Here is a 27137-nt window from a genome sequence, read left to right as displayed (position 1 = left end):
TTTAGTAAGTTTCTGAGGCCAGATTTCAGCTCAGGAAGGTGAGCCTTCCTGTCTTCAGGCCCAGTGCTCTATCGTCTGTACCAACCAGCTGCCAATTATAATGGACAGAAAGAATAAACACTTATGTTATGTTATATGGTATTCTGGGCCAAGCCTGTATAAGGCTGTCCAATGACTCCAGTTCAAGATTGGAATGCAGTACAACACTCCAGTACTTTAAAATAAAATAGAAACTTTCTTAAATTAAAAGGGTACATTTCTACTTCCATATTTACCTTTTCACTGATAAGGAAAATCAGAAAGACACTGCAGCAGGCAGGGGAAATTCAGCTAAGCTTCTAGAACAAAAAGAAAAACAAAAACAGAAGTTTTTGAGTGGACAGAAATACACTCAAGACCTTGTTCCTGAGGTAGCTAATCTGGGGACCCCATGTATAAGATGGGATTATTTAAGAGAAGAAGATACCTTTTGTCCACTTAAAATGTTTTCCATTAACTTACACTCATGAGTTTAGAGAATCTCAGTTATGAGGTCCTTTAGACTGTTATCTACTCCAGTCCTTTTCCTTCTCCTTCCTTCCTTCCTTCCTTCCTTCCTTCCTTCCTTCCTTCCTTCCTTCTTCCCAGTTCTGAAGCAATAGGTCCCTGCCCAAGCTCCTTTTAATGGTTGTATGTTAGGACCTCCTGGTTTACAATGAATGTCAATGGCAACTGTTTTTCTTTGCAACAGCAAGCCTGAGGGTCTTCCCCTCCCAGCTTCTTTTTTTTCTCTTTTTCTTTTTGTAATTAAAGGAGCCATCTCTTGACTCACTTCTTAAAGAGGCCTATTTGCTTCATCAGCATTACCTCACTCTCAGTGAGTAATTGTAAAGGCCTTAGCAGAAAAGGGCCAGGGTCTCCCATTGCATCCTGGGTCATCTCCAGTCACCCTGATGAATATCAGGTCACTGGATCCAGATGGGTCTGGAGGAGAAAGTGAGGCTGGTGACCTTGCACAGCCCTCCCTCACTCAAATCCAAGTCAACTGCAAGTCATGTCATCATTTCCCTGATGCCATGGTCCTTTTGAAAAAAGGAAGGACTAAAGCATGGATTTGCTCTATTACATCCACCAGTAAATGGGTATCCAGCTTCTTTGTATACAGAGGATTCACTCTCTACTGTGGCAGTTCATCTGAAATTGTGTTGTCATCTCCCCCAACTTTTTATATCTAACCAGTTACAAATTTTTGTTATTTCTTCTTTAACAATGTCTCTGTCTCTGAAGGTACTGTCTTGGTTACTAAAATAATATTGCTACAGACTCAAAGAAGGTCTTCTTGCCCTCAATTGTTTCCCCTTACATTTTATACCTCATGAGCATAATAATCTTTTAAAAATATCTATTGCATTATGTTATTTTTCTCAAAAATCTTAAATGTTCCCTCACTGTTTATTAGAGCAAAATCTAAATTCCTATTACAAATGCATTGTGGCACAGTGAAAAGTGTGTGAAATTTGGTTGAGGAACCTAGGTTCAAATCTCATCTGTATGACCTTGGGCAAATCACTTAACTTCTCTGGGCTTCAGTTATTCCCTTTAATAAAATAGAGTTGTTGGACTTAAATAGTCTTTAAAATCCATCTAGCTCTGGATCTGTGCTTCTATAATCCTTAACTCAGAATGATCTAACACTAATTTACCTTATTAACTTATTTTCTAGTTTTCCTTAAAATGACTTTTCCACTCTAAGCCAAGTCACTGAACTCACCTGAAGAAACCAACCATATTCATGGACAGACTGGGATTCAGGACATGGATTCTCATCCCAACTCTGTCACTTTATAAGGTGTATTATTGGCCAGGGAGTTTAGAAAGGGTGGGGAAGGAGGAATAGAGGAAGATATCTAGAAATGAGTTAAGTTGAAGAAAGAAAAGTAGAAGAGAAAAATTGCAGATGAGATAACAGGGAAGAATCAGGACAAAAATTTGCAGAAGTCTAAAACACTAAAAGTCAGTTAAAGGAATGAGTTGGGATTGTGGTCATAGTGAAAAAGACACTGTCCTACTCAACTTCTTTATAGAGGAAAGTTGGGGCATGCAGACAACTGTCCACCTTTCCTGCTGGAACTTGGGGACCTAGTATACATGGTGAATGTTCTTGTGCATGAAATACCCCACCATAAAAGGTATTCTTTTTAATGAATTGGGAATAAAAGTATGATGTGAAATTCATGATCCATATCTGACATTTGTTTAAACAAATTTTAAAACTGTATTTTCAAATTGACTCAATTTTTTCCAGAATTATTTTGCTCTCAAATAGTTTCCTTGAGGAGATGATATGTAGAGTGGAGGTGGAAAAATTAGCTCTACAGAAGGGGAAAGGCACCTTCACTTTTGACCTGATTGAGGATCATCAGAAGATGAAGTCAAATACTTAACAAGGTGGAAAATGGGTGTAACAAAGAGCAGATGGACTCATTTTTTCTATGAAAATCTGTTATAAGGAAGAGTAGATAAGGAAAACTGAGAACTTAGGAAAGAAGTAAAGGTCTCAAATAGCTTCCATATTGTGAGGTTCATAATGAATATTTCAGTAAAGAAAGAAACAATGAAGTCCTCTTGCAGTGGCTAAACGCGAAAAATGGGAGAGATTAGCACAGTATCTAAATGGTCTTCTATTCATTCTATTTATAAATATAATATCTTTAATATATAATGATGTGTTAGGGCACATATCTAGAGTTGGAGGTCTGGGGAACTGGAGAAGTTGAAAAACAGAGAGAGACAAGATATTGGTGATACTGTAGCTGAGAACATTTCTTTCAGGCTGGAAGGCAATTCATTGTGGTAACCATAAGAAGTATCTCACGACATGAAATGAGATGTGTCTCAAATGAAGGCTGAAGCCTGAGTAAAATATATTGATAAATTGTATGTTATTGTCAGGGCAAAGGACAGAAAAATTAGGATTAGGATAAGGGAGAAATGACATAAACCAAAATTGTGTACTAAGTTGGAGAACAGAATATTAAGAGATCTCAGAAACAGAGAATTCAAAACCAACAAATGTGTTGATAATTTGTCCAATAAAAAGTAAAATTATGTAACAATGAAATCCAGGATATCAGTGCATCATTAGACAGGTGAATCTGAAGGGTCACTGGGCCTTGGTTGCCTCAGTTGCTCATCTGTAAAATGAGACGTAAAAGAAAATAATGAACCACTCTAGCATCTTTGCCGAGAAAACGCTAAATGGGGTCATGAAGAGTTGGACATGACTGAAAAACAACTGAACAACAACATATGTGTATCTACATATTTGTTGTTTATCATTACCGAAAAGCATTTGCATGCTTTATGATATTTTATTTTGTTTTCTATAACATTCAAGAGCAAACACTGTAGTCTGTTATATTGTCTCATAATTTCTGTTTTGTTCTTTTTTGTTCATATCTAAATGTTCTTTTTTTTTTTCTTCTTGAGTTAAAATTTCCCATGTTTGAGGTTGAAATAAAAGGCAAATTTACTTTGGAAGAGCTTAAGGAAAACTATTCCAATGGTTATGACCTAGGCAAGAGTAAAAACAAATTACATTTATCTAGTTGAAGGTCAATTTAAGCAACCTAAAACATGGTTGAACTTTAAAAGTCAGACTTTCCACTTGTATAACCTTTATTGAATAAGGTCTTAAAGAGAAATTTTCAAAGCACATCTGCTCTGAAACCATAGTAAAAGAAAGACATTTATTTATTTATTTAGCTTTTTGGAGTGGGAAGGTAGGGCAATTGGGGTTAAGTGACTTGCCCAAGGTCACACGGCTAGTTTTTGTGTTAACTGTCTGAGGCCACATTTGAACTCAGGTCCTCCTGACTCCAGGGCTGGTGCTCTATTCACTGCCCCACCTAGCCGCCCCAAAAGAAAGACAATTAGATAGACAGATAGATACTATTACTAGGCAGGTGCAATGATAAATATAGGGGACAGAAATACAAACAAGCAATATAGTTCCTGTCTCCAAAGAGGTTACATTCATTTATCATATGTTTATACATATGCATATATGTATAAATATATACATTTATATAGAAGAAAGGATAATTACAAAATTTCTAGAGAGGGAGATTAGAATTGTTTGGCTGGACAAACAGATCCCTTGAATATGCAGGTTGGTATATTGCAAACTATTACATTTCTCAATTATTATTATTATATGTCTATTATTATTACATAATATTATTACATGTCTACATACACATACAAATACACACCTGTAGGACTGGAAAGAATGGAGCAAAACAAAGGAAGACATCCTGCATATTTACTAGATCTATGGAGGATTTCTGGAAGAACATGGCCAAAAAAGCAAAGGATGAGAAACCATGGAAAATCATGCTCTTTACCATTGGAAGGAGCACCACCTCATCAAAATTATAGCTCCACTGACGTTTTTAAGTATTACAGGTGTTTTAGTTCATTACCTCACTAAATTTTCACATCAGCCATTTGAGTTGGTTCTACAGCTATTATCTTCCCCATCTTACAAGAGGAAACCGAATATGAGAGGGTAACTAAGTGTTGTTCAGTCAATGCACTCATATCTGACTCTTCATAACTGTATTTAGAGTTTTCTTGGCAAAGAACTCGAGTGGTTCTCCATTTCTTTCTCCGGGTCATTATTCCAGAAGGTACTGAGGCAAACAGGGTTAAGTGATTTGCCCAGGGTCACACAACTAGTAAGTGTCTGAGGCTAGATTTGAACTCAATTCTTTCTGACTCCAGGTCTGGCACTCTATCCACTGTGCCACCTACAACCATAGAAATTCAGAGACCTAAAGTAATCAGAGTATGCTTCTTGGAGAAGGTAAGGTTGGATCTGAACGTTAAGGAAGGTATAGTTAATAGTGAGAAGGCAAATCATTCCATTCCATAGGAGTACCTAAACAGGGACTGAGAATGAATGTGATTTATGTGGGGAAGTGAGGAGGGTGGACTTAGGGAAGTAATAATGAGTGGCAAACTGAATTTAAAGGGGAGGTGTCTGGAGACCAGTTGAGACTACTGCAGTTTTCTTAGGTATGTGATACAGGTCTCCACTAAGCTGATTGCTGATGATGGGAATGGAGAAGAAAGTAAAACTTATGGATATTTCAAAATAAGAAACATTAACATTTGGTGACTTTGAATAAAGGAGACAGAAGGTGAGCTCAGAAAGAAGGGTAATTACAAATTTTCTAGAGAGGGAGATTAGAATTGTTTGGCTGTACAAACATCCCTTGTGTATGCAGGTTGGTATATTGCTAACTATTACATTTCTCAAAATAAATGTATATATTTTCAGAGTACTTCCATAATAACAGGTTTGAACACTATCTGAGAACCAAATGGATTTCTGTGCATGCACTTGAAAAGCACTGGAAAAAAAAATTAGTGCAGCTCTTTATTGTCTTGACTTAATGTTGATATGAAAATCTTTTGGTTTTTTGGTCATTTCCCAATTCCATGAAATTAAGTTAATGAAATTAAGATTAGGATCACAGTAGCATAGATTTAAACCTTGAACAGACTTTAGTAGTTAACTAGTTAAATGCCCTCATTTTATAGATAAGAAAATTTAAGGGCAGAGAGTTGAAATAACTTTGCCTAAGATCTCACAGTAATAGAGTAGGGATTTGAACCTAGGTCCTTTGAATCCAAATTCAGTATTGTTTCAAATATGTATACTTCCTTTCTTAACTTTAATTGCTTCTAATTTTGTTATTATACATGTCAACAATCTTATTTAAATTATTTAATATATAAACTTTCTCCCCCCAGAATTGCTAAAGAAAATAGCATTTATTTATTTTACTTTGGTGACATAGATATTACCATGTGTGTAAAATCAGTCAGTAATGCAGAGTTATTCTGAAATGACCCTATGTTTTAACCTTGCTTGATTTTGGCTCACTGCAACCAGCCTGCAGGGAAAGGAATGTGCTCTGTATCTCCTTAGCGCTAATCCCATCTTCTCATAATGCGTATATAGTAACAGCTGCCAGGTTTACTAACCCTATCTCCTGATTTGAAACCTAAGTCAATCAAAATACTTAGGGAGGAGCTGATGTGGCACTAGTTCCGCCTTCATATGATTACATGATCCAATCAAAATACCTTTGCCCATATATGGAAGATGCTTCTCCTGTCTATAAAGAAAAAAAAAAGGCAATTCTCCTAACTGGGTGGGTCCACCCAGGCATGGTGATTTGTTGTGTTAATAAACTACTTTTTACCTTTCTCTTTCTGTGTTTTGCCTCTTTAATTACAGTGAGGGCCAGAACCTAGAGTTTTTCTTTTAACACATGTAAATTTATCATTGAGTAAGCAAAATCACATCTTTCCACCATTGTCATTTACACTTGTGTTTTCTGAATGATTAATTCTATAGCACACTCATTTATTAGTAGAAAACTGGGTCTCCTTCAAGTGGTCTGATAAGTCACATTGAAAAGAAAACTTGGCTATGTTGGCTGGAAGACCAAGGATATTAAAGTGTGTTTTATGAATTTTTGATGTCATTATATTGTAGCTTCAACATTCACTATTTGTATAAATAAAATTTTTGTACAGATTTCCATAAAAGTTATTTTTAAAGGAATCAACACCTGTTTCTTGTTTCCTTAGATACTTTTCAAAGCACTTCTCTAAAATAAGGAAGATGTCAATTGCATTATTTGCAACTTTTTGTTTTAATTTGAATTGACTTTCACCTCTTAAAAATCTGTCTTTGAGAGAAACTACAGAGGATGTTTGATTCAGGAGAATATACAGCATTCAGGAGAAAAGCTTTTTTGTTGTTAAAAATGCAGTGTGAATCTTGGTGGGATTTAGTTTGTTAATGTTAAAGTCAGTTTAGTTAAGTTCATATTCTGGATAAGACTAAATTTGCTGTTCAGCTGCTGTGATTTTATCAAGGTTGTGTGTATGTGTGTGTGTTTTTTAAAGTGCAGACCTCTGATCAATGTGCACCCCCACCCATTTCCCTAAATACATCATGAAAAAAGGATGAGGTTTCCGCCTTAATTGCTTGTGCCTTTTATTCACATTCCTCTCTCAGCCAGAATTGTGAAAAGAGTGTTAGTAAAAGGCTGCACAATAGAGCTTTTCATTAGGCCTCGGCAAGGCACACAAAAGAAGGCTTTTGGAAAGAGTGAATGCAGGAGTTTAATTTGCAGGTGGAGAGTAGATAAAAGGTGCTGACGCCTCTATTATTCTCTTACTTAGGTGACCCTTACCCTGTTCAGCTGATCCCAACTACCATGGCAGCTGCTGCCGGGGCAACCCCAGGCTTAGGCCCACTCCAACTGCAGGTAAGTCTGGAAACAATGTGGAAGAGGCAAAGGTTAAGTAAACATGGAAAACAGCTTTCTTGTTTATTATCACATTATAGAAAAAAAAATTGGGTAATGATTTTGTCTGGTGCGTTAAAAAAAAATTACCTGTATCAGTCATCAGCAAAAGCTTAAGAGATATCTCATTTTATTTGTTTAACCCTAATACTATCTACCAAAAGTTGCATTTTTGTTAGTTCTAGATGGCTTAATGTTATTTTTAACCTGAATGACCAATAATTCTGCTTTAGTTATTAATTTCTGTCATTTTGATGCAAAATTTACATTCAATAGAATAAAAAGCCCTCAAGAACAAATACTCTTGTTTTTGTATGTTGTGAGTGCCTAGTTTAGTGTATCAATAGGATCATTTTAGCCATCACTAGTTTGATTTTTTTTTTTGGAGGGCAATTGGGGTTAAGTGATTTGCCCAAGGTCTTCTGTTAAGTGTCTGAGGCCAAATTTGAACTCAGATCCTCCTGACTCCAGAGCCAGTGCTCTATAGTGAATAGTGCCACCTAGCTGCCCCCATCACTAGTTTTCTAAGGTAGAAAACAGGAAGTGTACATTTACCTGTGAGCTGACCACTTGTCCTAGGACAGAAGTTCACATTAACTCTGGGCCAAATTCTCAAAGGCTGAGATAATTGTTGCCCTCCTCTTTGCTGTTTAGAAAGTCCATTTCATATGCCAGGCCTCTGAGTAAATCTGTATATCCTCAGTTAACAGCTGACAAATTTGAAGAATTACCTGGCAGTGAGTTGGAGTAGCTATGCATATGTAGCAGAGAGGAATTTTTTGAAGAATACTCTTTAAGCCCCAGTTAGCTCTATTTTTTCTACCTTGACAAAGCCCACGTGAGATTGTTGGGATGAGAGGAGGAAAAAAAAAATCATTGAGCTCCCCATGGGACTCCCTGGGGGTTCTGGAGCAATTACTTGTATTAACTGAAATAATCTAAAGTGGTTTATGTTTCAACTTTTTGATGCCAAGGTAAGGTTAAGGGAGTAAATGTTAGGAGGATAAATACTGACTGGGCAATTCACATCTGATAGTGTGATCAAGAGAGAATATCAGTGTGTAAACCACAAAAACAGCTGTCAAAAGCAAAGGGAAAAACCCTGAGGGTCACAGGGACTTTGTTCATTTTGGTGAATTAGGGAAAATTCTCTGTTTGGGTTGAGTACCAAGTAAAGTCAAGCCCTGCTGTGTTTAAGGAATCATAAGCAAACTTAGAACCTTCCACGTCCATCCTGATGCCCTTAGCCCAGTACCTGGCATGTAGTCTGATCCAACACAGATCCAAATATTGAGACCTGGCCCAAGTCCTGAGGCAGTAGCCTCTGGAAGCCAATTTATAAGCTTAATTTGGCATACAGAGTGAACTGTCCAGGTCTGGCTGAGCAATCAGTTTTTCTCTCTACCTGACAATCTCTTTTCCCCTACAGTTGGTGAGCCCGCTGCCTTCCACACTCATCTCAGCCAGAATATTAACTAGGAATTCTGGCACCGGTGGTTAATTCAGTTAATTATGTGCATGTGTGTGATGGAGGAGTGGATAGGTCCTAGTTGCCTGGAGAAAGATCTCAGGGAATGAAGAGGCTGAAGAACTAGGAACCAGGATATTTAAAGGGCTTGGGCTGAAGGAAAATACTGTAGGTCAGACATTGAACTTATTGAAAAAAGGACAGCCAGTGAAAAGGCATAGAATCAGAAGATGGAGTTTGAGGAAAAACAAGGAAGCCAATTTCACTGGATTGGAGAATGAGGAGGAAGGACTAAGTTATAAGGCCTAAATTATAAGGTAGGAGGGAGTTTGACTGTGACAGTCTTTGAATGTCAAACTAAGCATATTATGTTTGATGCTGGAGCTCCTGGAGGTTATTGAATGAGGGGAATGAGATGACATGGTCAGACCTGTACTTTAGGAACATCACCTCATTTTGACATCTAAGTGGAGGATGGTACATACGTCTTCAAACCTAGGGGAATCTTCCTGTCTCCCAGGTAGATTTAGCACCTATAGCAGACCCCTAACCTAGTTAGAACTCTGTTCTCATCTGCTCGCCTGGTGCTCTTTGTAACATGGGAGCTGGTTGGGAGAGAAAGGTGGGCTCCGTGCCTGGGCCCCATTTCCATCTAGGCCAATCACACTTATTCCCAAATAGGTGCTCTCACTGGGCAACCTAGATGACAGAATGTGACATCTATAGAATGCTTTAACCTCCCTTAAAGAGTAGATGTTTAATAGATGCTTACTGTCTATTGAAGACAAAGTAGGAACTTTGATATCTAAGCAAGTAAAAAGGGAATAATATAAATTGGGTTTAAAGCTTTCCAGTGATTCATATGTATTATAGTAAAGGATTAAATTGGAACAAACCAACCATATATTAAGCAGATATAGCAGACCAGTAAACCACTAGCATTTGAGAGCTGATGTAGTTTAGAATTAATATTTATTAACAAATGTACAATGTGATATGCTTTAATAGAATATGCTATTCACTCTTAGGAAATATGTGTGGTTCATACTAAAATGGTAGTATTTAACTCATAGAATTGCCATAAGACTTAAATTGTATAAAATTTTCTTATGTTAAAGCAGTAGAAAAATATATTATTGTTGTGGTTGTTACTCTAATAGCAAAATTTTCCCTGATATATAGTCTAAAGTAAAAACATTTTTTGAAAAAGATGCCATCAGATTATCATGTAAGAACTAATTCTTTAAAACAAGCAGTATTCCAACAATTAAGTAAAGGAATAATTTCATGATTTTTTTTAAGGCTCTCATTTTCTGAGGACTTGGTTCAAAGGAATATGTTTTCTTTAGAATTTTCTTCCATTTTCTGTCAAGTAAAATCGTTTTCCCCATCACTGACACTGCAGGCTAGTGAGCAAGTATGGCAAAGTTGTTGCCAAAATGTGTGGTATAGTAAAGAGTCCTGAGGTTTCATCGGGCCTCAGTTTTAGGGCCAACTACCACTTGCTGCCTGTGTGACATGGACTAAGTCACTTCCCTTCCTTCACAAATCTTAGTTGAGTTTTCAAAACAATTTTCTATGATGCATTTTAACTTTCAGATCCTATAAATACTGTTTTCATACCAAATTTACAAAAAAAAACCTCTTTCTAGCCTTTTTATAAATGCATTTTATTTCATATTTCTTGCATAATATTGCATATTTCTATACATTTCTTACTGAACTGTAAGCCCCATAAAGGCTAGGACCAGATCTTAACTGCCTACACACACACACACACTTTATGTATATATTCCTTTCATTCTAGCTTTGTTACATAATTAGTGTCAGAAATCACCAAATAGAGGCCATGTGGTTTAAATCATTTCTGAACAAGCATTGAGAGGGATGGAAATGAAGGACAGACGATTGTGGGGTTTGTTCTTCAAGAATTTGTAATTCAGTGAAAGGAGGTTGGAGAGGAGAGGAGCGTGCAGGACTATACTAACCATTGGGGAATGAATCCAGGCAAAGTAACAGGCCTGCTGATGAAGGCAGGTCATCAGAAAGTTGAATGGCAACATTCTAGCTATCAACATGACCCCCAATGGCTACATGTACCCTGTTGTTGTGACTTATGCTTGATTTCAGGCATAAAAGTAAGGGGGCCATATTTCTGGTGAGGTGGTTATTGTATTCCTTGCACAATTGAGGTAACTCAGCATTGGGAAGTGGTGTGTCCCAACCCTCCTTACCAGTCTTGTGCTCTCTGCTTGTGGGTCCAGAAGATTGGTGAGGGGGTAGGAAGTCATTTGTCTCAGTCCAGCATCACCAGCTCAGAGCAAAACTGGGCTGGTTTGTGTCCTCAGGAGAGCAGAAGCCTAGCTCCTGGCCTTCAGTGCTACCTGTGAGCTGGACACCTTTTGATAAAGGGCCTATCATGCTTCCCTTTGCTTTGCTAAATGCTCCCATGGGGGTAACGTTCCCATCTCCCTCCTGTTTTTTAGTTACTTTTTATATGTTGTCTTCCTCCTTTAGAATGTAAGCTCCTTGAGGACAATAACTTTCTTTTTCTTTTCTTTTCTTTTTTGGGAGAGCAATTGGGGTTAAGTGACTTGCCCAAGGTCACACTGCTAGGTTTGTATGTGTGTGTGTGTGTGTGTGTGTGTGTGTGTGTGTGTGTGTTAAGTGTCTGAGGCCAGATACAAACTCAGGTCCTCCTCACTCCGGGGCAAGCACTCTACTCACTGCGCCACCTAGCTGCCTCTGTGATTTTCTTTTGCTTGTATGTATATTTTGCTTAATAAACACTTAATGATTTGACTTGATTCTCAGTAGTAACTAAAGTCTGCATAAGTTTTTTTGGTGGCTTTATGCTACTGACTCATTTGAGTTTGATGAACAGTAAAATTCCACATCTTTTTTTTCAGACAGAATTTTGCCTAGCCATATTTTTACACTATCCTATAGATGTATAGTGTTGAGCTTTTGTACTCATGAGAACTTTAAATTTATTTGTATTGACTTTCCTCCATATTAAATTTTCACTGAATTTCATAATTTGTTCCAATACTCTAGCCTTTTGAATCCAGTCTCTATTATCTAACATGTTACATCCCACTCCCACCTCCACACACACACATACAAACACACACACACCCAACACACATACACACACCCCAGCTTTATGTCACCTGCAAATTTGATAAGCATCCCATATATACCATTACCCAAGTGACTGATAAAACATGTTATAGCACAGGGCCAAACGCAGATCCCTGATAAATTTCTCCCTTTAAGTTGACACTGAACCATTAACACCTTTTCTTGAAGTTTGGTCATTCAACAAGTTTTTGCATCTACCTAATTACTGTTATCTGTCCCATTTTTCTGCACTTTATCCACAAGAATATTATAAAAGACTTTGTCAAATGATGTTGTTTTTGAAAATCTGCAATTATATCTGATCGTTTTAGTGAGAAATAAATACTACGAGCAATTTGGAAGCCATAGGGGCTATACAATTAGCCTAACATTATCATCCTCTTGGAATGATTCTGGGGAATAACTACAGTCCTGATTAACTGGTCATAATAGACGAGTAAAAGCAGAAAAAGTAGTACTGATACAGATAAAAGAAGTAGGAAAGAAAATCCAAAAATGAATTAGGAATGTAGAAAAAAAAAATCGGTTGCCTTTCTTGAATGATCCTACTGAGCTTATAGGTCAAACATCAAAGGATTTGGGAGGAGTCTGTAGGAAAGGGATAGAGGAAAGTTAGAGGAGTCTCCTGTGTTTCGTTTCAAAAACAGACATCGATTGTCACTGTGAAGTTGCAAAAGGAAATGCTTTTCCTAGAATGATGTTAAAACATGTTACACAAAAGGTCTTATACATTTATTTTTGTGAAAAATTCAACCTGTGATATTGCAATCCTTTAAAAGTGAAGGATAGAAAAATAACTGATATATATTATATAGCAGAGAAGAAATAAAAAAAAACTACTAGGAAGACACTGAGAAAATATGTCTATAGTCTGTGTTTTGACTATGATTTTGTCTCCAAAGGTATGAATTTGCTTTAATATTGGTAGTAATACATCCCTAAATCTTAGTTAGAAAAATGTAATAACATGGGACATAACAGAATGAGTAATTCAAAACTTCCAAAGCAAAAACTTTTATGTAGTGAAAACATTAGCAGCCTCTTTGGCTCATAAGAAAAATTACAGAGTTTCAGAAATAGTTCTTACTTCAAAAGAACATAATTTCAAAGATCATTCTGAAAGGATTGCTCAGTTTCACCAGAATGCCAGGAATACCTCACCTCCATTCAGCCTACTCCCCAGCCCTTTCCATTTACTAATCTCAGACACACCTACTTAAAGACCTCTATGTCTATTCATTCCTTTATACCTTCAGCCCTCTCCAAAGGAATGTAATATGCCTGTAATGTTATGCCTTTCTTCCCTACTCTCTTTTGCATAGTAAAAGAAAAAACACCTTTTTTACACTTTCCATCCTGATCAATAGAAGGTAAGCTCTTTGAGGGCTTTTGTCTTAGTTTTCATATACTCTGTATGTAGGACAATGGCTGCACATAAGATTGTAGGATCATAAATTTTGAATAAGAAGGGATCTTGGTGGTCATACTGCTCACTCCCTTTATTTTACAAAAGAGGAATCTGAGAACCAGCAAGGTTAAGTCACTTACCAAATGTCACTGTAGGAAGTAGAAGAAGCAAGATTCACAATCAGGTCTTCTGAGTCCAAAACCAATGAACTTTCCTGTAAAATCATATGACATAGTAATTAATTAATAAATGTTTGTTGAATTTAATTGTTGAATCAAAGAAGATCCAATTGTAGTAGCTACTTAAAATTGGTAATTCATAACTCCTGTCTTTGATATCTATCCGATTTTTTTACTTAATCTTGTCCATTATACACCCAGATGACTACATGATATATAAATGTCTATATAAGATATAACACTTTAGAAATACAAATGAGTCCGTTAAATGTTTGTTTTTCTGATGACTGTTTACAAATCTGACATCTACTAGTGTGGGTACTTCCTTCACCAGTATAGATCCATCCATACTTTCTATCTTACATGATTTTTGTCAATGTATAGATGTTCTACACAACTCTGAGAGCATAATCTATGGCACCAATAGGTTAAATGCCTTACCTGTGGTTACATAAAATTACCATGTGTAACAGGCAGAACTTGAATCCAGGTATTTCTCATTTCCTCTCTCCATCCATCATTTGTCTGTCTGTCTATCTATCTGTCATTATCTAATCATCTGGTAACATATAAATTAAATTAAAACAATTCAGACCAATCTTTATTAAACAGAAATATTGTATACGCACTGCCATATCAAAAGACACAACAGAGTATAATTACAATTGTTTTCTGGTCTTCATATTTCTTTTTCATGCCATTTTAAAAACAAATATTGTCATTCTCTTTTTAAGCATCTAGATCTGGGAAGAGGTATGTCATTCATACTTTGGTTCATAGTTAAATTTACTTCTCAAAGGAATGCTTTTTCTTTGAAATACAGATATAAGTATTTCTATAGCCCACATCATGGAGACTAACAGTAATAATCAGAATCCTATATTTATTTGATAGTGCTGAGAGCAAAAAACATATAAATATATAAATAGATGCATAGATGTGAATAGAGATATAGATAATTTAATTCCCTTAAAACAATAGGTAAATTTACTTCATTTTTGATGCATGTTTATTTCGAACTCAAACTAGACTGGACTAATAATCCTAATGTTCATAGAATCTTAGATTTATAATTGAAAGGGAACTTAAAAATTATGGAGTCAACCTTCTCTTCTCACTTTACAGTCGAGGAAACCAAGGCCCAGAAAAGCTAAGCAACTTGTGCGCAATCACACAAGCAATAAGTGACAGAGCTACCATTTGAGTAATTCAGGTTCTGTGACTCCAAATCCAGTATTCTTTCCAGTGCACACTTTGACTGTGAACATCATTTTCTTTTAATTGGTTAATTAAATATTTTTCTTTGGTTACCCTCTAGGGCTTCTTACATGTCCAATAAATTTTATTCAAAAGCACCAGTTAGTTGTATAGTATTTCCAGGAATCAAAATGTTCCAAACTTCCATAACATTTTCTCATAATGAAAACTTAGTATATCCCAAATTTATATGTGCAAAAGCTACAGAATTATAGAACAAGAAATGTGGATTAGAGATATGAGTGAAAAAAGAGCCTCCCTTTTCCCAAGTATCCCTAACTTCTGACTGTTCCCTTCTCTGTCTTCCAACAGAACCACAAGGAACTGGCTAAAGAATCCTTTTGAGCAATTTTTGATTCATTATGAGCATAGTAATACAACTACCTACTTTAAAGTAATTTTAGCTTTCCAAAAAGCTTTGGGGAAGAAAGGGGGGTAAAAAAATGTAAACATTGTTTTATTAGAATATTCCTTGTCACATATGTATTATACATATGATAAGGAAGTATTTTTATATTTAACAAGCCTACATGTTAACCTCAAGAAATATTCCCTAAAACTTTTCATAAAGTGAATCATTTCCTAGCATCACCAGATCAATAATGGCAAATCTTATCATATACTAGGTTTATAAGATTATCTCATTAGAAGCTCCATACTTGTTTTGATTTTTGTTTTCCTACTTAGCTGAATGCTTTGTTACAACTTATGGTTTTAATTGGGAAAATAGCTAATTTAGTCTTACTATTATAAAGCAGGTATAGTGTACTTAAGTATAAAAAGCTAAACTAGATTTCCATTACTAACATTTTAGATAGCTATGACTGGTTAAAAAAAAAACATATATTTACTGTAAGACTTCTAATTAACATAAGCAAAAGATGGCAGCAGTCCATCTACTGTTCACTTGTTCTATTCAGTTATATTAATATGCATGTTTCTGAATAGTCCCCACAAATCATTATAATAATCATATAGCAAAATATAGAATTCCTATTATAAAGACTTCTAAGATATAGAAGAAAAAATTTTCTCATTCACTTCCCATGTTATACTTAATGCAGTTATCTTGGTCAGCAGGTGATTGCCACCTGTTCCATATATGTATAGCCAAAAATGACTCTCCCAATGAATGATTACTATGGATAAAGAGGGTCAGGAAATCTGACTGCTGATTTTTTTTCATAATCTCATTTTAAATAGCCAAACATTCTCTAATTGGAAATTTAGGTAAAGTTAAAGGTAATATATTCTTTAAAACTTTATTTGAATGATTTTTGAGTGTCTGTAATTATGTCTTTAGAATGAAAGCCCAAATCTCCAAAGAATCACACTAAGACAGAATCAGAATCCAGCCCACAGTAACCTGTCTGTAGAAGGCATTCTGTGAGCTGGGAAAAGTGATAAATGACATGTGATTGCTTTATAGAACAACTCACACAAAGTATCAACTAAAATCAATCTTTTTTTCATAGCTATTAAAGCTACTCTGCTGTCATAGTAGAAATGGCACACATATGTCTCTGATAAAGAGTGATGCCGTTTGCAGGTAGGCACACTACGTTTTTCAAGGCAGACATGGATGAAAACTCTACTTCATCTTTTTATCAGTCTACTGACGGTTTCTGAAGGAGGTCAATAATGATGACAGGACACAGATAAATGCTTCATATTTCCCAGGGCGCCATGTGTGTCTGAGCATATCTTTACTTGTCTAGCCAAGAGATAATCCATAGAAAATCAATACTATAGAAATAAATTTATGGAAGGGATAGATGCCAGATTTTACCTTTTTATGGAAGAAATTAGCAGTAAGAATGAATGTAAACTCTCCAGACATGCATGCTGATTTCCCTGCTGAAGTTTGAAATGGCATCTATATCTATACAGAGTAAAAAAAATGACCAGCCTCTCTTCATTTCAGTTCCAACCCTGTCCTGCTGTTTGCTAGTAGACCTCTGTCTGCATGAGTGAGTTTTCTCGTAGGTTAAGAGTCTGAATTCCCTCTTTCCCCCTCCCTCCGACCCTAAGCCTGCAGGGCAGACAGACAGAAGCACACATATGATTAATACAGCACAGCTGCAGGACTGACTCATTTGCATATGTATTAATAGAGGCAAAAACAACAATTCAATTATATACAGAGACATTCTGCATACTAAAGAACATATGCAAATAGGCCTGGAAAAGTGCAGCCAACGTTTTCTCTGACTTTTCCAAGCCCATATGGGCGAGAGTCAAAGCCCAGCAGTTTTTAAGAATCCCCTTTAGGAAGAACCTGTTAGTTGCTGCTTACATAGTTATTACTACCCCTGGGGTTCCCAGGAGGTGTTTGACATTTGGACAATGGGAACAGCACAAGCAGTGTCTTTTGCGTGCTATTTTGGTATTGCCTTCCTTTTCAGCTTCACCATATTAGTTTCATTACATGTTAACGGAAGCATCAGTACACAAGTACACACATGCTCTTACCATGAGCTTATCTTTGTTTTAACCCAAACAATAAACAAAATAGTAAAGTTTTGGAGTTTTAAAATATACTATAATATCTTTAAATGTCTTGAAAATTAAATTACCTCTAAGGTCATTAATGAGAGGCATTGTGGTATACCGGTTAAAGATCTGGCTTGAGCATTAAGAAGACCTGGGCTCGTGTCCTGCCTTTGATATGTTGTGGCTGCACGACCCTGGGTAAGTCACTTACCTTCTCAGTGCTATAGACAACTTTCTGAAACTCTGAGTTTCGGAGCAGGTGCTGAGCTGTGGGAATTCCCCACCAGGAGTTCACTATTCAGATGAAATCGTGGATCCATTCCAGAAAAAAAAAATCAAACAAACCTAAAAATATAATTGATATGAATAATAGGATTAACAATTCTATATCCACACTTAGTACAACTTCAGGAATAATCATATGTGTGTGTATTACATATGGATTACCTATTTTTGCTATTTAGTATTAACAAAAAAGGTCATTCCAATTTTTTTCACATGGTCACTATGTATCACAACTATATGTCTACCTGTCTGTCCTTCCACGTGGTTTAAGAGATGTAACAATTCTCCTTTTTTCACTTTAATGACTTATTTTCTCTGAGTGCTGTTAGCAAATCAATATAGGATTTCTAAATAAACCTTTAGAATAAGAGTAATTTCAACTATGCGTTATCATTTTTATCAACTCCACAAATTCTATTTTGATATACTAACAGGACTAAATGAATAATAATGATGATCCCTAGCTTTTTAAATAGTGTTTTCAGGTTTACTAAACACTAAGTTGTTATCTCATTTGATCTTCACCACAAGAATGTGATAAGTACTGCTTGATCTGTTTTTTTTTAATGAAGAAACTGAAGTCCAGGTTGATGACTTGCCTAAGGTGACCCAGAAAATAAGCATCAGAGATAGAATTTGAACCTAGAGCTTCTTTCTCTATAAAGTGTCGCTACTGTATCATATTGTCTCAAAATGAATGAGAAAATGAAAAAAAAGCATTTATTAAGCACTTATGTGACAGGCACTGTCACATAGAAACAATTAAAAGAACCAGATGGAGGGGTAAAAGGGTAATGGCAGGAGTAATTTTATACATAGTAGGAAGATATCTGTGTGAGGAAATCCAGGAAAGAGGGGAAACATGGGGAAAATAACGGAGGTAGAAACAAGTGATCTTGTTATCTGAATATACTACAAACCACCTAGACAGAAAGAGGAAATAGACGAGGACTTGGGGAAACACATGACAAGCCTGAAACAGGGGCATGCTTATCACAGTGGTGATCATCTGGATAAATGCTTGAGCTCTCTCTGTACCAAAAGCAGTACAACAAGAACGCCTTGACTTGTCTTTCATTAGGATTATAAATGATTATTTTATAATTTGTTTTCCTCCTTTCCTGGATAATTTATTTTTTTCTTCTAAAATTTACAGTACAAAACACTGTAGTAGTTTCACTAAGTATTTTTCAAACGCCATTCAAAAGTTAGCAAGATACAGAGGACAAATGCTAGCAATGCTGTGAAAGAAAAGAATATCAGAAATCATAACAGTTCACAGGATTATTGTGAGGAGCAAAGGAATTAGACTATGTACAGCCCTTTGCAAACCTTAAAACAGGACACAAATGCCAGCTATAACTTTCCCTCTACCCTGTAGCCTCTTGTTACTGATGAGGCCCCAGCCCAAACCACCATTTCATGAGTCTCCTAGTTCATGATCAGCCCTCTCCTGGCTCTCCCTCTCTACCTTCTTATCACCAGCCTTTCCCCTCCCCTCCTCCCATTTCCCTTTAGGTATTTTCTTCTCCCATTAAAATAGAAATTCCTTGAAGATAGGGACTATCTTTTTTTTTTTTCTTTTTTGCTTGCATTTAAATACCCAGTACTTAACTTAGTCTTTGATACACATTAATAAATGTTCTATTTATCTATCTGTGACAGGGTTAATATCTACCAGAGTTAGTCTCTAGCTCTTAGCATAATGTTTGGCACATATTAAGAACTTAATAAATGTTCTATCTAGCAATAAATCTGTGATAGGACCAGTATCTACCAGAGTTCTTCCTTTGCTCTACCTCTCCCACACCCTACCCCAACATGTAGATTAGGTCCTAAAGGGTAACAGAATCAGGACTTGATTGACCTGGTGATGGGGCAAGGCTGGTGGTAGTAGGGCAAGGCTCAAGCAGTACCTTAATTGATGGGACTTCCCAGCTATGTTGGAATGGCTTCCTGCTCACCTACAGTCATAAAAGTTTCTACCCATGCAGGATGGAGAGAGTCAGTTATCACAGGCTGCCCTAATTACGAGAAAAGTTTCTGCACAAAAGTGGGAGGGTTTTATAAATGCAAAGTTCCACAGTAATCCTTCATATCCTTTCCCTGTCAGGGCAAAGCGAACCTCCTTTTGTTAACTATTCAAATGATCCAGGAGTGCCTCATTTTCTCCTAATGTGGAACCTGACATAGTGCCAGTCTGAGTCAGGACTGTCCCTAACACTTAAAAAAAAAACTTACTGTTTATAAGTGGGTTTGGAGAAGAAGAGGATAAAAATAGATTCTTGTTTATAAAGAGGACAAAACAATGTTTAGAATTAGAATATTAGTAACAATTACAAACCTTATGAATTGCTTCTATTTTACTAAGTACAAAGAGTGAGCTTTGTGAATTAATTTTGTTGAGGAGGACTGTTGGAATCTGGAAAACAAGCCAACATAGGATTACACTATTATATACAGGCATACCTCAGAGATATTGCAGATTTGGTTCCAGACCACTGCAGTAAAGCGAATATTGCAATAAAGCAAGTCACATGGATTTTTTGGTTTCCTAGTGCATATAAAAGTTATGTTTATATTTTGTTATAGTCTGTTAAGTGTGCAATAGTATTATGTCTAAAAAATATACATACCTTAATTAAAAAATACTTTACTGCTAAAAAATCTTAACCATCATCTGAGCCATTGGCAAATCATCATCTTTTTGCTGGTGAAGGGTCTTGCTTCAATGTTGATGCCTGCTGTTGATCAGTGTAGTGGTTGAGGTTAACTGAAGGTGGGTGTGGCTATTTCTTAAAATAATGCAACAGTGAAGTTTGTGGCATCTATTAACTCTTTCTTTCACTTGAACATCTAGAGACCATTGTAGGATTATTAATTGGCCTAATTTCAGTACTGTTGTGTCTCAGAGAATAGGGAAGCCTGAGTAGAGGGAGAGAGCTGGGGAATGCCTGGCTATTGGAGCAGTCAGAACACACACAACATTTAACAATTAAGTTCACTGTCTTATGGTGCCCCAACACAATTACAATAGTAACATCAAAGATCATATAATATATGTCATATAATATATAACAATGTGGCACAATATAATATAATAATATGGCATATAATATTATAATATAATATGACATATAATAATCATGAAAAGCTTGAAATATTGTGAGAATTAGCAAAATGTGACCCAGAGATAGGATATGAGCATATGCTATTGGAAAAATGGTGCCAATAGACTTGCTTAACAGTGGTTTGCCACAAACCTTCAACTTGCAAAAAACAAAACAAAACAAAACAAAAATACCCCCACAACATCTGCAAAACACAATAAAGCAAAGCACCATAAAATGAGCCATGCCTATATGTATTTGTATATAGAAGGATCAAAGTAAGATTGCTTATATTGAGTCTTATTGATAGCTTACCTGCTTTCAGAGAAAATCATATTCAAAGAAGATTATATAATCATGCAGATAATATGTTGCAGTCATTTTGGGGGAGCTTTTGGGAGAGAAGACTCCAAGAGAAAAATGCATCACAGTTTTGAATATTGTTGGACTTGTCAGTCCTCAAGAAATTTGAAAGCTGAGCTTTACTAGATTCCTCCAGTATAAAAATTTTCCAATCCAGCACATTACCAATTTTCTGTTGGCCTACTGATTCCCAATATTGGCATCCCCAAAACAGGATCTGAAATGTAAAAATAATATTTTTTTAAAAAGCTATGATGGTTCATGCTTTCCCAGTTGTGGTCCTATTACCTCAAATAGTTCTGTGTCTTTTCTAACATCTGTTATACATGTATCTCTGACATCTCTTATCTGACTGCCACTCTGAGATTTGGGGAGAAAGAATAGGAATCAAGGTGAGAATATTGAGAAAAAAAGTTATTACAAAGAATTTTCCTTTTAAAGTCTTTTATAATCTGGCTCCCTCCTAACCTTTTTAGGCTGCTTATACTTCCTTATATCCCCTCCACAGATCCTGTGGCTCTGGCTTCCTTACTGTCCCTTCAAATGACATTCTATCTCCCAACTCAGAGATTTCACTGGCTCCCCCTCTGCCCTAAAATACTCTCCATTCTCAGCTCTTCCTCCTGGCTTTCCTGGTTTCCATCAGGTATCAGTTTAATTGTTATCTTTTGCAAGAAGCCTTTCCCAGACTTCTAAGACTTACCCCCATTAGTTCTTAACATAACCTGTTTGTACATGGCTGTTTGCCTGTATTTTTCCCCCATTGGATTTGATCTCCTTGACAGCAGGAACTTTTCTTTTCTTTCTTTCTTTGTATCCCCAGAACTTAGTATAGTTAGTTCCTTGGACATTGTAGGTACTTAAATGTTAGTTGTCTGGGCTAACTGTTTGCAAATCTTAATTAGTATAACAACATAATTAAGACATTGAGGAGAGGAATTGTAATTATGTTTACCCTTGCTGTTTGTCATCATTAGCACTGTCCAATCCACATAATAAAATGAGATGGATGGATGGAATAAGCATTAATTAAGTGCCTACTATGTGTTAGGCACTGTGCAAAGTGCTTTATAAATATTATTTGATCCTCACAGCAACTCTATGAGGTAGGCACTATTATTATCTCATTTTTACAGCTAAGGAAACTGAGGCAAACAGAAGCTAAGTGATTTGCCCCATCATAGGACTAGTAAGTGTCTGAAACTGAATTTGAACTCAGGTCTTTCTGACTGTAGGCCCAGCACTTCATCTATTGTATTACCTAGCTGCTTCTAAGAAAGTGTTCTTAGGGGCGGCTAGGTGTCACAGTGAATAGAGCTCTGGCCCTGGAGTCAGGAGGACCTGAATTCAAATCTAACCTCAGACACCTAACACACATACACACAAAAAACTAGCCATGTGACCTTGGGCAAGTCACTTAACCCTGGTTGCCCTACTTCCCCCCTCCAAAAAAAGCAAAAAAGAAAAAGAAAGTGTTCTGATGAAGATATCAATTAGATATTTTCTGGAATGAGACAAAAATGACAGTAAAGGCCTTTATGGTACATCCTTAAGATACAAAAGGTCCATATTAAATTTGTGTGCAGTAATATCATTATTTTCTGAGTTGTAAAAAATGTTTAAAAAACACATTTTGTTTGCTTGTTTCACTAATGAACTTTGTTTACCTTAAGTTTTTTTTTGTTTGTTTTTTGCTTTTTGGAGGGCAGTTAGGGTTAAGTGACTTGTCCAAGGTCACATGGCTAGTTTTTGTGTTGAGTGTCTGAGGCCAGATTTGAACTCAGGTCCTCCTGACTCCAGGGCTGGTGCTCTATTCACTGTGCCACCTAGCTGCCCCATTTACCTGAAGTTTTAAATAGGGGAGAGGTAGTATTCACCATAGTCCTAATTTCCTGTTACAGAGCTGGGACTCCAGTTCATAATGAATATCCTTCCAATTTAAATCTAGGCATAACATATTACATAGACCTCATACCACAAAGGAAAGGCAAGAAAGTGAGAGAGAGAAAGGAAGGAAGAACAAGGAAGAAGGAAGGAATATGTACTTAAAATAACAGGTATTGTGATATTGAGAAAATATTGTCATTAGCAAACAATTTCCAACACATATGATACCAATCACCTAGGGATAGACAATTGTGAATCCAGCCTGGTACTAACCCCTCAGACCTGAAGTCAAACTCTGGAAGGCAGAAATGTCAGGATAATAACATGGCCATTACCCTAGGATCACTGACTCATATTGTCTAAGTTACCAAGGCCTTTTCCTCAGTGGGAAATGAGTGAGTGGATACCACTGGGAGATTAGCCACTACTCTCACCAAAGCTGGAAGAAGAAGCCTCATAGTCTGGAAGTCCACTTCTAAACCAGTTATGGGGAGGAATCTCAGAGTAAAATCCCCTGTAGGCTAGCAAGTCAAAGCAAGGAAGCCTCTTCCTGCAGCAGTCATCTCTTTGTTGCCTGGTCCCTGACCCCTTTCTTACCCCTCCTCCCACTACGAACCTAGCCCTCTCCAGGGATTCTAATCTGTCACTTTTCTTCCACAGAGGGGTGACAGCTTCTTATGGCTCTCAGAGGGCTACATCTGGTTTACCAAGTGTGAAACTATCAAAAAAATCTGGCAGGATGGTCTGTGACACATGTAGTACCCTTGATAGAGTAGCAGTTTTCCTTTTCTTTCCTCTTCAGTCTCTTCCTTGCATTTTTTTTTCAAAACTTTTACCGCTGTGTGAAATTAGTCCACATGGATGTGATGACCTGAATTGCTATGTTTCTTACATTTAATTATTATAAAGGTAAAACTAAAATATGTAAATGAGTGAACATGAATAGAAAGAAAGGCAAACCAGGTACTATCGCAAACTAAAAAAATAGTAATGGTCCATTCTGAATTCTTCTATTAGTTTTATTCTCATCATAGCTTTCTTAGTTTCCTTCCAGGGTTAGCTCAAGTAATAATGTTTTAGTGACAACCACAAAGTAAAGTGAATATTAAGCCATGTATAAAATTGTGAGATACCTAGTTTTCATGCACTAGATCATTGAATATTCATTGATTATTTACCATGGCTAATATCTGATACAGAAATTCAACATTACAATTTAAACTTCACTTTTCTTTTAAATTTTTTTCCTCATATTGGTGTATGTAAAATCTTTAAATTAATAAGAAAAACATATAAAAATCTTACAAATATGGAAAAAATTAAACGTATGTCTGCTGGACACAGAAAATGGAGGAGTCTTTTTGTCCTTGTTTACACAGTCAGGGTCAGAATGGAGGAGAGTTAGGTTAGTGCCCCCCCTCCCCAGTTAAGGGCAGGGATATTTCCAGATGCCACATAGAAGCATCTCTTATTATAGAAAGATTTCCACCAAAGAATAGGTTCTCCAGAAAAGTTGCTTGGATGTGAAAATGAGGTTCTACAGAGAAATGATTTTGCCAAGAGACAAGGAAAAAAATGTGTATAGGAGCAAATTCAGTTTGAAATTTTAACTAAGCATCATGCCATCAGTGATAACTATACCTGTTTAATAATTATTATAATAATAACAATAGCTAGTATTTTATATGGAGCTTTAAGTTTGCATAGTGCTGTATCACAGCAACCTGCAGGGTGAGGTACTTTTATTATTTGCTTTTTACAGTTGAGGAAATTGAGACAGAAAGGTTAAGTGGCATTCTAAGATGAAACAGCTACTCAGGTCTTTCTGGTTACAGGTCCAGTACTCTTTTCTACTATGTGTAATGGTAATGAAGGTCTTCCCTGTCCCTTAATAAGCCTAAGGGAATCTGAAGACTTTCTCTGCTTTGAAGATATATCCTGTCCCCTAATAGGCTAAATGTAATCACATGGAGCCTGTGGGGGGAGGAGTTTGCTGAAAGGTGAAGCAGAGCCCACAGGAAGCTGGGAGTCAGAGCAGCTAGACAGGATGGAAGGAGAGGAAGCATCTGAGGGAGACAGGCTTCCAAGTAAATGTTGGTCTTTGCCACCTGCTGTGACAGCTAGGTTTGTGTTGGTTTGTGTGAAGGCTAAAGGATGGTGTGACTCTCTGCTATGTTGCAGTGCATTAAATTCTGTGTTGCTATGATGGATTTGATTTCTTGGCATTGGGATTCGGTTTTCTGGTGTCCGATCAAATGTTTTTCGCTTCTGTCTTCTATATGGAGAGTCTGTTATAATTTGTGATCGAGCACTATCCCGGTATAGTTATAATGACTATTGGTGCTGTAAATACTGTGTGTTGGTGTAACATTATGGCACTTCACTGCCTCTCTCTAGCATGAATGATTTTAATTCAAAGTACTGTAAAAATGGAATCCAAGTCATCATGTTTTCGGTAGAGCAGACTGATTCTGAAGACATATTCTCAGAAGTCCTAAGAAATTATTTTTTATGATTTTATGGCACATAGTAGTAAGGGAAAGAACAAATAAATGTGGCAGCAAGTCTAGTCAGTGAAGAACCTGTTGTGTTGCTTGGAAAACATTATCTTCTACATTAAAGAAGGAAATTGTTCAGACCACAATAAATATTTAAGCTGCTTAGCTGGGACCCTGCTCACCAGGGTCAGAAGAACTAGGAGAGGTAGGGTTCTTCCCGAAATTGGTAGAAACTCCCACTCAAATACAACCTTATGTGTAATAAAGTCACAGTGAGGAATTTGGCATTAGTGAAGATGTTAATAAAATATTTTCTAGAGTGAAGTAAAAACAACAATCTTATAAAGCAGGTAGGTGGCTCAGTGGAGAGATAGCTGAGCCTGGAGTCAAATTTCAAATCCAGCTTCCGACACTTACTAGTTGTGTGACCCTGGGCAAGTCACTTAAACTCTGTTTGCCTTAATCCACAGGAAAAGGAAATGGCAAACCACTCCAGTACTTTGCCAAGAAGAACCCATGGACATTATGGTCAATGTGGTCATGAAGTGTCACATGGGACCAAGTGACTTAACAACAAAAAGTATTATGATCCCCACTTTACAGATGATAAAAATTTGGTTTAGATGGGTTAAGTGACTTGTGCACAGTCATACAGCTGAAAGGAAAGCAGAGATTTTTTGCCAAGATGATAAGAATTGAGAGCAAAGTCACAACTCTATTTCTTCTCTCTAGTCTTTTATCTGTTGAAGCCCCATAAACACCAAGAGTTACTTAGTAAAGAGTAGAAGAAGAATAGCTAACATTTATAAAGCACGTACTCTGTGCTAGGCACTGTGGTAACTAAATACTTTACAATCATTATCTCATTGGATTCTCACAATAACCCTGGGAAGTAGTATCTATTATTATCACCATTTTAGTGATGAGGAAACAGGCAAATGGGAGTTAATAAGTGACTTACCCAGGGTCACACAGCTAGTAAATATCTAAGGCTGGAATTGAATTTAGGTCTTTCTGATTCCAGGCCAAGTGCTCTAACCACTATGTCACTTACTGGTCACAACAATGCAATGACAAGTCACATACCTGGGAAAAAGTGGAAAGTAGCAAGAATTTATAGTTATATCACTGGTCCTAGCATGACTGGCTATCTATCATTCGGTCAACAAGCAACCAATTCAGTGCCTACTGTGTACTAGGGCAGCTAGGTGGTGCAGTATGGAGATTGCTGGACCTGGAGTCCAGAAGACCTCAGTTCAAATAAGGCCTCGGACACTTGTGATAGTAATGGCAATTAAAGATTCCCCTGTATTGCCTTGGTTTTCAAATTGATTGTGTTAAAACCCAGAGTTTGTTAATCCCACCTGTGGGATGGGCTTGTTGATGTGAAAAGAAAGTCCTAAACTGGGAGGAGCTGGTGATGTAGATTTGGAGAGACACTAGAGAGAGGCGGAAGATCTTTTTGGAAGCAGCACCTCGTGGAGAGAGAGAGACTAAGAGAATTGCTGGTGGCCGCTTTGAATTGCCCTGGACTTTTGAGACCTGCCCCCTGAGCTGCCAAGGACTGAGGAGACAGGGCTGTTTTGCTGGTACTTTGTCTGTTTTGATGTTGTTTTGCCAGATTTGTCCACTGGTGAAAGACAGTCCTTTTGTTGAAGAAGTCCTGGAACCTGGC

General features: G+C 36.8%; 1 protein-coding gene and 1 long non-coding RNA gene across 3 annotated transcripts in view; one reads left to right on the top strand and one right to left on the bottom strand.

Moving 5' to 3' along the window:
• LOC138176106 (uncharacterized) overlaps nucleotides 1-20658 on the bottom strand; it is a 42536-nt gene extending 21878 nt beyond the window's left edge. Inside the window, exons 1-5 of one of the 2 annotated variants that reach the window (XR_011172162.1) lie at nucleotides 20241-20658; nucleotides 16616-17664; nucleotides 13531-13604; nucleotides 7257-7337; nucleotides 276-338 (exon numbers count right to left, since the gene is read on the bottom strand). This is a non-coding gene — a long non-coding RNA (uncharacterized lncRNA). The remainder of the gene's footprint in view (nucleotides 1-275; nucleotides 339-7256; nucleotides 7338-13530; nucleotides 13605-16615; nucleotides 17665-20240) is intronic. The other variant, XR_011172161.1, reaches the window with a different exon arrangement.
• Nucleotides 1-27137, top strand: part of LOC138176105 (transcription factor SOX-5) — a 503378-nt gene that overhangs the window by 362365 nt on the left and 113876 nt on the right. The window contains exon 9 of the mRNA XM_069106851.1: nucleotides 7246-7331. Within this exon, the coding sequence (XP_068962952.1) occupies nucleotides 7246-7331 (86 nt within the window). The remainder of the gene's footprint in view (nucleotides 1-7245; nucleotides 7332-27137) is intronic.

Source organism: Petaurus breviceps, unplaced genomic scaffold (genome assembly GCF_028583685.1).
Source record: "Petaurus breviceps papuanus isolate PSGF00001 unplaced genomic scaffold, PetGlider_PUasm1.0 81, whole genome shotgun sequence".
NCBI lineage: Eukaryota > Metazoa > Chordata > Mammalia > Diprotodontia > Petauridae > Petaurus > Petaurus breviceps.
The sequence above is the reverse complement of the archived record's forward strand: the minus strand, read 5'-3'. Positions and strand labels throughout refer to the sequence as shown.